The following is a 12,534-nucleotide window of genomic DNA, read 5'->3' as shown; positions in this document are numbered from 1 at the left end:
CCACTAAAAGTCTATTCTATGCTGAAAAATTTGGTGCTTGAGTTCCTGGGTGGTCGCTCTGTCACACCTATAACACACCTCATGCACTAGGGCTCGCGGCTCCCAGCAGTGCACAGATGTTCCAGCTACTGTTTGGGGTAGACTTGCTTCGAACTGGCTAACTGACAGGCCTCAAAATGTAACTTGTTAACTGGGGATCATCACTGAATGGGTGCATTTCTAGTGGTGTCCTGCAAGGATCAGATCATGGCCCTACACTATTCTTCCAAGTCATTGGTAGTGTTAAATAGCTATAGTGTTTGTTTTGCTGTACAGGAAGAGGGTGTAACTATAGCACTATATTCACTCACAAAAACTTTAATGCAGAGTTAAGGTAGTCCAGTGGTATTTTGTGCCCTTCCAGAACATTAAGTCAATCAAAACAGACTTTTAAAAACTAGGAAATACAGAGTTACGATACACACCCATGCAACCTTAACTCTGCCCTGCTGGAGCCTCTGGGGATTATCTGCATGCACTCCAATTGCAATTACTATATTATATGTAGCTGTATGAAGTGGAGGGATTAGTTGGAGCAGCTTGTCAGAGCTGTGATTTTGTGATATGAGGTGATCTCAGGGGCTGTGCTCCTCTAGGAGTGTGTGTGAGCCCCTGTCCCTGACTCCCATGTGTGTGATCAAAGGAAAGATGCAGAGTCATTGGGCTGGAAGGGGCCTTGAGAAGTCATTAAGTCCAGCCCCCTGCACTCAGGCAGGACCAGATAAACCTAGACCAGTGGTCCCCAATCTTTTTCGTCTGGCAGGCACCAGATAACGAGCCACTGAGGACCGTGGCGGCGGATGAGCATCCACTGAAATGCCGCAGACAAGCAGCAACGTCAATAGGCGTCGCCACTGAAATGCCGCCGAAAATCAGCAGCATTTCGGCGGTGACACCTCTGGATGCTGCTGCTTTTCGACGGCATTTTGGTGGATGCTCGTCTGCCGGCCAGTACGCGGGCGCACTTAGATGCCCTGGCGGGTGCCATGGCACCTGCGGGCACCACGTTGGGGACCCCTGACCTAGACCATCCCTGACATGTTTGTCCAACTTCTTCTTAAAAACTTACAGTGATGGGGATTCCACAACCTCCCTTGTAAGCGTGTTCCAGAGCTTAACTTTCTTTATAGTTAGTTTAGCTATTAGGAAAAACTTCCTAAATTTTCCTTGTTGAAAATGAAGCCTATTACTACTTGTCCTAGTCTGGTGGACGTGGAGAATAATAGATCACCATCTTCTTTATAACAGCCCTTATGTGAGGTACTTAGCTGAGACTTTCAGGGACATGGTAGAATGGTCCCACATCCAGTCTGACAGCCTCTGTGCTGTTAAGGAGGACGAAAGTCTCGGGGAAGAAGACTATCAAGCTGGAGTGGAGGGAAACAATCCTATAGTTGAGATCCGCCCTCCAGATGATGTCATGATATCCTCTCACACTGAGGATACTCCTCCTGGCATGGGAACCCATTGTTAGGAAGAGCCAGGTAATAGTGATGGGGATTTGATTACTAGAATATAGATAGTTGGGTTTGTGATGACTGGGAGAACCATGTGGTAAATTGCAGGGTGTGAAGGTTGCAGATCTCACAAGACATCAAGACAGGCTTATGTGCAGTGCTGGGGAGGAGTTCAGATACATGCCATGCAACCTTAACTCTGCCTTCTGTGGGTGACCCCCCCCCCCAATACACACATTTATTTGCACCTGCTTTTGCGTTACAGGAGCTATCTCTTTCAGATGACCTGGAACCATCAGCTTGTGTATTATCTGACCTGTGTTAACTGCAGGGATTTTATTTTTATGATCTGGTTTACACTGTCTAGCTGGGTCTCTTTTCAAATTAGGTAATTAATTGTTTGGGGGCAGAGACAGTATCTCGGTACCATACCTAGTACAATGGGCCCCAATCCTAGCTGAGGGCTTTGGGCACTATTGCAATGTTAGGGGTTTTTTTTGTTTGTTTTTTTGTCTGGGAGTATTCTACTGTATGTTTGAGAATGTGGATACTCTGGGTTACTGTTGCAGTGCCCCATGGGTATATTCATTCATTGCCCTTTCTCAAGGAGAGGAGTGTGCTGGGCTGCTTCCTGTTTGAGGAAAACTCTAGACTGGAATAACATTTTAAGATCAAAGTAATTGCTGATTTGTCTGACACGATCAATCTTCATTTGGAGCGTTTTGCTGCTTTTGGCTTCCTAACCGTTTTGCACCACTGGTTTCCAATCCATCTGTTACTGGCAAATCTGAGCTCTGTCAAATCACAATTGAGATCAGAAGTGTAAGGACTACAATAAAAATATTTAGCATTATTATGGAACTTCTCTCTCCTTCTGACATGCCACTGTCTGAACAGCAAGCAGATATTTCTCTGTTTAGTGTGTATTTGACTGATCTACTATACTATACTCTGTATTTAGGCCACCAGTAGAATATTTTGTTACTTCGATCATAATGAACACTGTCTTGTTTTCATGTTAATGTTTTGGTTAACGCCTTTACCAACTTCTCGTGTCTCCCCTTGTTTTGTTTCAGATGCATCCACTGGGACTGTGTAATAGCAATGATGAAGAGGACTTGTATGAATATGGCTGGGTAGGAGTTGTGAAACTGGAACAGCCGGAGTTGGAGCCTAAACCATGCCTCACTGTTCTGGGCAAGGTAAGAGAAAAAATGACCACCAATATTTTGGATAAATGGAGCTTGCAACTCTGTTTCTAAAAGGGGATAGTTCCCTCTTGTGACAAATGAGAAAAACTGGAGGAAACTTTTTCCCCCAAACATATCCTTTCTAATGTCTCCCATGGGATATGGCACTTGTACCAAGCTTGAAAAAGGGCATCTCGGGTATGAAAAATGGCTGGGGGAGAGGAAAGATTTGGGCAAAGAAGGCCATTTAGCTCAAGGAGGAGTTTCAGCAAAGTATTGTGCTCTGCTGGTGGTGGTCTCATTGCAGTTATGCAGGGGGTGCATAAAACAGGGCAAAATAGGGAGATTCATGGACTCCAAGGCCAGAAGGGACTATTGTGATCACTTAGTCTGACCTGTTGTATAACACAGATCATAAAACTTTCCCAAAATAATTCCTGGAGCAGATCTTTTAGAAAAATATCCAATTTTATTTCAAAAATTGTCAGTTTTGGAGAATCCACCGTGACCCTTGGTAAATTGTTCCAATGGTTAATTACTCTCACTGTCAAAAAATTATGCCTTATTTCCAGTCTGAATTTGTCTAGCTTCAACTTCCAGCCATTGGATCATGTTAGAGCTTTCTCTGCTAGACTGAAGAGCTTATTAAATATTTCTTCCCCATGTAGGATCTTATAGACTGTAATCAAATCACCACTTACCCTTCTCTTTGTTAAACTAAATATATTGAGCTCTTTTCTGGGAGTTTTGTGAAGAACAGAGCTGGCTCCAGGCACCAGCCTGGCAAGCAGGTGCTTGGGGCGGCCGCTCCGGAGAGGGGCGGCCGCTCCGGAGAGGGGTGGCATGTCCAGGTATTCAGCGGACGGTCCCTCACTCAGGCTGGGAGCAAAGGACCTCCCGTCGCAGATCGCGATTTGGCTTTTTTTTTTGGCTGCTTGGGGTGGCCAAAACCCTGGAGCCGGCCCTGGTGAAGAAATAAGGCATGGAAAAAATTAACAGATATGTACTAGCTGGGGGTTAATATGAAAGATGGAAGGACCAGAAAAGACCTGGGGCAATGTCCTGGTGAAAAGTCCAGCACTTTACTGCTGGGGAGTGGGTAGGGTACTGGGAGGTGTATGTCCCTGGGCCCTGCTCAGGGACTCAATCTCTTGTACCAGTCTTTGGCTACTAGCTGCTTTCCCAGCCTCCTCTGGCAGATGGAAAGCGGGAGAACCCTTCCTGCCTTTGGATTATTTGGGTTGTGGAGGGAGGATATATAATAATTAATGGAGATATCCTATCTCCTAGAACTGGAAGAGACCTTGCAAGGTCATAGAGTCCAGCCCCCTGCCTTCACTAGCAGGACCAAGTACTGTTTTTGCCCCAGATCCCCAAGTGGCCCCCTCAAGAATTGAACTCACAACCCTGGGTTTAGCAGGCCAATGCTCAAACCACTGAGCTATCCCTCCCCCCGGGATATAAAGTCATATCTTTATGACTTCACCAGAGTAGGGAGTTTCTTTGCTTCTTCTCCACCCTCCTGGCTACTAGAAAAGCAGGAGAGTCTTTTGCTATTCTTCCATCCCCAATTTCTCTGTTTCTGTGAGGGTGTCTGAGCTATTGTACCCTGCACCATTTCCTTTTTGTGAGTTCTCCTTTCCAGAGGATAGCTCCAGTGACTCAGCTGTAGCTCAGGGCTATAGCAATCCAGCAACAACGGTACTATAGAACGGACTGGGTTCTTGGCGGTGTCACTACAGACCACAGGATTCTGAATAGGAGCCATAAAATTTACCAGTCCTGTTAACTTCATGTTGCCACTGGACAAGGCTCTGAGCAGCAGCTGGGGCACTAGAATTACTCTGACGGTAACTTTAGACTAGAAGACTCCAAACTCCGTGTCCTCAGTTCTGCTACCCTGGTTCAGTGTCTAGCTCTCTTGATCTTCCAGCCAAAGTCCTGCTTGACCATTTATATTCTAGGATTAGTGTTTTTCAAAGATTAATGTTTAAACAAGAGATGACATTATAGATGCAGTTGGAAGTGACACCTAGTTGAGGTTGCTTAATGCTTTCCATTAAGACCTTGTTTTACAGCCCTGGCTGTCTTGAGACTAAATGTTTTTTTAAAAGCTTCAGCAAAAACTGATTAGCATTTCCAAGAACAAGGTTAGGGGGGGGGGGAAAAAACTTAGCCCATTTTAAAAAAGTTCTTGCAATCTTTTCATTGAGAACTTCTAGTGCCTCCGTGCATTGGATCAAGGACTTGAAATCTGATGTGTGGAGGGTGCCATGGTGTCAGAGAGATGCCTTTGTCATCCCTGTGAAAATACAACCAAATTTAGCTAGGTTATATGCTTCTGAAAATCACCATTTCTACATGATCTGTAGAGATTTGTTAGAGGTTGGGAGCAAAGTTCTCTGAACATTCTGTCTGCACTGAGCATGCTCCAGTCCAGGATTGTAGATGCCAAGCAGGACTTTCCATGCATTGATTCTGCCAGCAGTGCTGGGATCATGTGGTGCAAGGTACCAGAAGTAAGAACAGAGAGACTTTTTTGTGCTCTCAGTGCACCCCCTCTACAGGTGCCCAGGCAGCATGGAGGAGAAAGGGAAAGCATCCGGACTCAAATGCAGAGTGTTGAGGAGTAGATTTGGTTGGGGACAGTCTCTGAGGGATGGGAGCACAAGAAGTTGTAACCCCTAGAGAAAAACTTTTCCAGAACTTGAAACTAAAACCAGGATTTCGGAGCCCCCAACATTCCTCTGCTGTCTAGCAAATAGCTGTGAAAATTACTGGCAAAGTGTGAATCTCATCCCCCTCTGGTGTCAGGGCCTCATAGAGGATAACAGCCTTCTACTGCTACCAGTCATCGTTGGCTTGTGCTATGGATTAAAAGGTTCCTACCCTGCTGATGACCCATGTGGAGATCTGTATTGCTCCATGTCATGGAATTTTGAGTTTTGTTTGATATATATATTTTTTTTTAATGAAAATTTAAGAAGTTTATATACAATGAAACTATATTAAGGTTGAAAAGTCAAGCACTCAAACTTTTAAAAAATGCCAATATTAAGGTTGTCTGTGCAATCTTAATTCAGCTCCTTGTATGTATAAATTGTGATTGTGATCATGTGATTAAAAACTATTTTTGCCACAGCATCCCTTCCTCCCTCAGTTTATAGGGTAGATGGTGCTCTGGAAATGAATCTGGGTTGTGTAGTGGATGAGGTTATAGAACCCCCGCCTCATTTGTTGAATTGAAAGGTGTATTGGGAAGGAGATGGTATTCGAGAAAGAGGAAAAGATGATCTTGTGGCTGAGTTAATTTAATGCCACCCTTGAACACTGAATTCTATCTGTGTCTGTGCCACAGAGTTCCTATGTCATGCTTAAAGTTATTTAAATCAAACTTTTCACAGATGGCCTCATTTTCTGGGTGTCTGACTTGAGATAGCTGAGGTCTGATTTCTGGAAGTGCTGAGTGCTCATAACTACAACTGTGCTTTGACCATATAAAGTACAATAAAAATGCTCTAAAAAAGGAAGAATCAACTAAAAAATCTGGCCCCCTAGGCATCTTAAGTTGGGAACCCAAATAATAGACATTTTAGGCAATTTTGGCTTTAATCTCTGTGCCTCCATTCCTTATCTGCAAATTGGGAATAATATCACTTTACCTTACAGGAGTGTTGTGAAGATAAATTCGTTGTTTGTGAAGACACTGTGGTGACAGGCATTATAGAAAAGCCTGTGAGGATATTAATAATTCTGTATTCAGTTCAGGGTTTGACCTGTGTGCAGTAAATAAGGCCTGAAGCCATATAACGAATAAGGATTAAAAAAAATTGAATAATGAGTCAACACCATCCAGACTATGCTCTGAATGAAGCAGGAGTCCTCTTGTGGGGGAAGGGGGGAAACATATACTTGAAGATATCATAATGTATACACACAAGGAAGCTGAATTAAGATTTTCATGGAAAACCTTAATTCTGGCATTTTCTAACTTTTGAGTCCTTGACTTCGCGACCTTAATGCTCTTGCTGTGTGCATTTATGTATGTAACTAAACTATAGAACAGGGGTCGGCAACCTTTCCGAAGTGGTGTGCCGACTCTTCATTTATTTACTCTAATTTAAGGTTTCATGTACTGGTAATACATTTTAACGTTTTTAGAAGGTCTCTTTCTATTGTATGTAAAGTAAATAAGGTTTTTAAAATATTTAAGAAGCTTCATTTAAAATTAAATTAAAATGCAGAGCCCCCCGGACCGGTGGCCAGGACCCGGGCAGTGTGAGTGCCACTGAAAACCCTCTCGTGTGGCACCTTCGGCATGCGTGCCATAGGTTGCCTACCCCTGCTATAGAATGACGTTGGTTTGCAGAGTCAGTTATTTCTCCATTCTACATCTGATATTTATATCCCGTTACATTTTTAGGATTTGTGGTGAATTGTTATTTCTCATTATGCTGAAGGGTTGATGCTGGAATTGGGCAGATGCAGTGATGGAGCATGCTTGACATTCCTGTGACTGAAATAATTTCAGAAGCTTTGCTCCAACCTGCTATCATGGCCTTTCCCCTGACTAATTGCTTTAGTGTGGGAGATAGCCCTAGTAAAGCCACCCTTCTTTCAGGGAGTGAGAGAAAGTGTGGGGGCCTGAATATGCCTTCCAAGCTTCAGATACCTTTGATTTCAGCTGTGCCAAAGCAACTTGTTCACTGTGTTTTGTTAAGCCATTTGAGGATCCTCCCCATCCTCATTTCTCACAATTGATGTCACACCTTCCCACAAACATCTTGCAGATGGCATCCACTAAAAGTAATTGTTTTATTGCCCTGCTGTTCAAGCTTGGTTTTCACTGGACGCTGAGACAGCAAGGAAGGAGTGTTCAAAGGCTTTGTTTTTTGGCTATGGAGTCACAAAGTCACTTCCACAGCACATTGTTATCTGAAATGCAGTGGATCTCCCATAAACCAGGATTTAAAGGATTCCTTCTTTTTTATTGAGTGCTGGCAGATTAAGTCTCTTTACTCTTCATCTTACACACAATTCTCATAATACAATTTCCAGTATAGATTCAAAAGTTAAAAGTGTGCAAAGGGCAGACACAAGCCTGAGAGTCTTGTTGCAAACTCAGTTGGGGGTTCTGCATTGCAAGGATTTGGAACAAGGCTTGTGCTGTCTAATAGTTTGTATAGCAGCTTTCATGAATTCTAAGGTTCTGTACAGGGCATAAAAGATAGTACAAACCAGAATACAGCAGATTAAAAGAAACAAAGTTTAGATTTAAACAAACTAGGTCATAGTGGTCAGTTTCCTGGGAAGGATAAATGACTTAGGTTCTGTAAACATGTGCATGGAACAGTATGAACAGCTGTAAGGATCAAAAAGATAATTTTGCAACTTTACAGGTATGCATTTGCTGATGTCTGAATAAAGGAGCAGGAGATGAGAAAAGGAACAATGAAAAAATCAAATGACCCATGGAATTTGGACAGAATGTAAGCCAAAAAGGGATCAGGCAAGAAGACCAACAGGGGATCATTAGTGATTGAGGCAAGAAAAAAGCAAAGCAGGGTCCAGAATGTGGAAATAGCTACCAGATGGCATCTACATAAACAGTGAGAGAGATCGGAATGAAGTTGATATTCATCAGGCTCAGTCTAAAGTGATATGGGAGAAGTAAATCTTAACATACTTTTATATATGCAGTGTAGTTGTAGCCGTGTCGGTCCCAGGATATTAGAGAGAGAAGGCGGGTGAGCTAATAGCTTTCATTGGACCAACTTCTGTTGGTGAGAGAGACAAGCTCTTGAGACGCACAGACCTCAGTGCCCAGACCTGAAGAATAGCCCTGTGTGGCTCGAAAGCTTGTCTCTCACCAACAAAAGTTGGTCCAATTAAAAAATATTCCCTTACCTGCCTTGTCTCTCTAATACTTGTGTATATAGGAAGAGGCAATAGGTCCTAAAAACATAAACTTCTGGTTTTTCACTTATGTTAAATGCTAAAAAATTCTTGAATCCCTAACTAATGATCTCAGCCAGAGAGCATGAAATTAGGAGACACACATCCTCAGGATAAACCAAAAAGAACCTGTCTCTACATCTTCTGCATGCAGAAAGTAATTAGACCCTTGACAATTAAAGCATCAAGTGTCTGCAGATACAGAGGAAAAAAGCAGTAGCTTAAGAAGAGGTCTGTGGAACATTCCATCAGAAGATCAAAAGATTCATATGAGTTTTTTGCCATCAGCTACACAATAGAATAATCTTTGAGCAATTGTAGGGCTCAAGTCATGAGTGGGAAACTCAGATGCAATGTAGCTGGTAACCCTTGCATAACTAGCTAGTGGCCAGGATTGGGAATGGCAGACAGTATTTCACCTGCATGTCACCAGTGACCACCGTGAATCCTGAGCAGGTTGGTTGTGACAGACAATTACCATCTGATCGCTCTTTGGCCTGTATGGAATGACTGTGGGCTCAGTCCAGTTCCCAGTAGAAAGGTGAACCCACCACAGACCTACCATCATAACTTGTCATTAATTGCTTCCTGCTGTTGGTAATCTTAAATAAGACACTAAAGAGCCCTGGAAACTATTTTTTTCACCCTTCTTGCTAATCCCGCCACATCAGGACTGAGGCATGTTGGCAGATGGTGCATGGTGGAAGCTTGCATTGCCACAGCTTAGCTGTTCTGGTTCTGTGTATAAACAGAGAATTCTAGTCTCCAGGGCTTTCAAACCAGTAATTTTCATGAGCACTGAACATATGGACAGATGTGGACACACATACTATGATTCTCAAAAGCCAATCTGCGGGAATAATGTGTGTTAAGCATCTAATCAACCTAACTGTAGAAACCAGTGTGACTATAGTATCTGTCAAGGCTAAGAACATGAATATAATGTAGCAGGAGGTGATGGGAGACTGGCTGCATTTGACTTCTAGCTGCTATTGTTAAGAGTCCTCCTAGCAATTTGGACTCCAGGCAAACAAGGATAGAAAAAATTAATAGGGTATAAATACAGTACAAGTGCTACCCTCAAACAAAAGTGCATCTGCAAGGTCTAGCTGTAAACAAGGGTAATAAACTTTGTATTCTCTCTTGTGTCCCTTTTAAGAAAATGCCCAGTGTAGAAAGATTTCTGGCAGATTGTTGCAGCCTTTGTGGAAGAAGGGAAAGCCTGTTGGGAAGTAGAGTTCATAGCAACACAAGGATTTTAAGTGAAATACATGTTGGTGTTGCCAAAAGTTTCTTGAAAGAAAAAAGTCTTAATTATTTTTCACTTCCTCTGCTATTCATAGATTCTAGGACTGGAAGGGACCTGGAGAGGTCATCAAGTCCAGTCCCCTGCTCTCATGGCAGAACCATTAGAGAAGACTGAACACCTTTATTGTCTTTCCCCTTTCCCCCCAAAAAGTGTCAAATAATGGTTTTAACATAGAATCATAGAATATCAGGGTTGGAAGGGACCTCAGGAGGTCATCTAGTCCAATCCCCTGCTCAAAGCAGGACCGATTCCCAACTAAATCATCCCAGCCATGGCTTTGTCAAGCCGGGCCTTAGATACTTGGGATATAGTCCACTGGGACAGTCTGGCTGAGTATCTCCACTAGTGTGTCCATGGCTGAGATTATAAACTTTGTGATCATCTTCTTTGTCTGGGTTGTTTCCATAGAATGGAGGAAAGTAGCAAACCTGCCTATTTTTCCAGTAGACCCAGGTATAATGGAAATAGTTTGAGTTAACAAATCAAGTAAATATTTTGAAACCTCAACAAAGATATGAAAAAAGAACAGGAGTACTTGTGGCACCTTAGAGACTAACAAATTTATTAGAGCATAAGCTTTCGTGGACTACAGCCCACTTCCACGAAAGCTTATGCTCTAATAAATTTGTTAGTCTCTAAGGTGCCACAAGTACTCCTGTTCTTCTTTTTGCGGATACAGACTAACACGGCTGCTACTCTGAAAGATATGAAAGTTAAGATCTGTCTACTGAATTTTTTTACTTGCAGATGCAAATAGTTCCTCTTTCAAAAGACATTTTTGTAGAATAGATGAACTAGTCTGTGTAAAAACCCAAGATGCAGGGCTGTTGAACTTTAATTCCATAATGAGCCATAGGCCACTGGGAGAGATTCTGCTTTGTCTTTGCCTTCTGACGAACGCAGCAACATACTTGCAGCTGGAGTTTTTACTCCTTTCCCAGATCCCCATGGATTTTCTAACTCTGAAGTCAGGTTGGAATCTGCCAGTAACTCCTTCATCCTTAATTCCATTGGAAGCCATTCTGTTAACTGTGAGAACTAAGTTTTTTGTTTGTTTGTTTTTTTAAATGTGGAAAGTGATGTATAAAAAGTTGGATTATTTAATCTGGCAGTTTGTTGGTAGGAAGAAAATTGGTACTGTGGAAATAAAGAAAAGGGTTTGCACAGAAGTTTAACTTTAAATTGATTTAAAAAATAATTAACATCCACACAGAACATTGTACATATTTATCAGTTTTAAAAAAAATTGTATCTGTTTACCTTGCATCTATGAATTACAGACTGCAAATTGAACCAATATAAACAGATATAAGAGTGGCTATATACAGAGCTGCCACAGTTTAACAGAATTGGTTTAAAATCACACCTTCAGTTATATTTATGCAACTTTGTGTGGACCAGGCTTGAAGATGACTCAGAAGATCAAGGAACATCAGGAGCTGTGTAGAAAGGTGCCATTAGGAATAACAGGGAAAGTGTCAGAATGAGTGTGTGTCAGGTGGGTGAGGAGTGCTAAGCTTTCTTACATTAGAAAGCAAGAGGGAGAGAACTGAGGATGAATTTAAGTAAAGGAAAAAAGTCACAATCTGAAATATAACAGTGTTGTCTATCCATAACACAGTGATCTATCTGTTTGATACAAGGATTCTTCTCAGGAAAGAACAATAGTCTGTGTTTTCAGTAGCTTTACACCAGTTCTCTATCCGCTCATCAAATAGGCCCAGTATTTAAGAACAAGAATTGAATTCTAGAGAGATCTTTGCATCACAAGAAATCTGTCCAGCAAGAATGAGCATTATATGATATAATGGAAGGACAATCACAGGAGTGTCATTCTCTTTGCTCCCCCTCTTAAAAACAGCTCCCATTTCAGCACCAGTGAAAACTGGGTCCTGGTTGGGCAAGGGTGTGTGTGGCAGTCTTGATTTAGCATCTCCTTTGATCACAGTGCAGTCCTGTTTAAGGTACTGCTGCATGCAGGCGAAGCAAAGGCCTGGGCTTTATTGATCTGATGAGCTCCTGAATAGGGCTGGAAGGGGAATGAAGAAGGAAGAAGAAAGCTTTGAAAATGAAAAGGAAACCCCATGAACCCAACAAGCATTATTGGCTGGATTTGCCTACCAGGGAGCCGCTCAGTTTCTGCCAAGCTAATTCTGCTTCATTCCCCCTGCCCCTCCTTCCTCCCTCTTCTTTCAGACTGTTGTTTTTTTTGTTTTGTTTTGTTTTTGAATCATGGCTGTTGCTCCTTGGTTCTCAGGCTGGGAACCCACTGAGCCTGTTGCCATGGTCACTGGGAAGCTCTTAGTGCCATGTGCTTCAAAGGGAACCTTTTCCCCTTCTAGAATTCCTGCCTTCTCAATGCAGGCAGCACAATGAAACTCGTTCTCCGTTGGCCAGGCCTCTCCCCACACGCTGCAACAGCACAACCTTGCCTTTCCCTGTTTTCCAGAGTAGTTGTCTGAAGTTACAATGAAAGTGCCTGCACATGCTGCATGGCTGCAGGCAGGGAGTGCCTGCCTGTGTGATGCATGCAAACTTGTGTGTGGTTCTTTCACTGGTGAATTACCAGTGCTGGCTGACTGAT

The 12,534-nt window shown here is 42.7% G+C and overlaps 1 protein-coding gene across 1 annotated transcript in view; it reads left to right on the top strand.

The window, feature by feature from the left end:
- The window catches only part of ZNRF3 (zinc and ring finger 3), a 197,656-nt gene that overhangs the window by 134,524 nt on the left and 50,598 nt on the right, over positions 1 to 12,534 (top strand). The window contains exon 2 of the mRNA XM_034791197.1: positions 2,573 to 2,698. Within this exon, the coding sequence (XP_034647088.1) occupies positions 2,573 to 2,698 (126 nt within the window). The remainder of the gene's footprint in view (positions 1 to 2,572; positions 2,699 to 12,534) is intronic.

The sequence above is a fragment of the Trachemys scripta genome, chromosome 15 (genome assembly GCF_013100865.1).
Source record: "Trachemys scripta elegans isolate TJP31775 chromosome 15, CAS_Tse_1.0, whole genome shotgun sequence".
In the NCBI taxonomy this organism is placed as follows: Eukaryota; Metazoa; Chordata; order Testudines; family Emydidae; genus Trachemys; species Trachemys scripta.
Note: the sequence above shows the minus strand (reverse complement) of the source record. Positions and strands in the feature narration are given on the sequence as shown.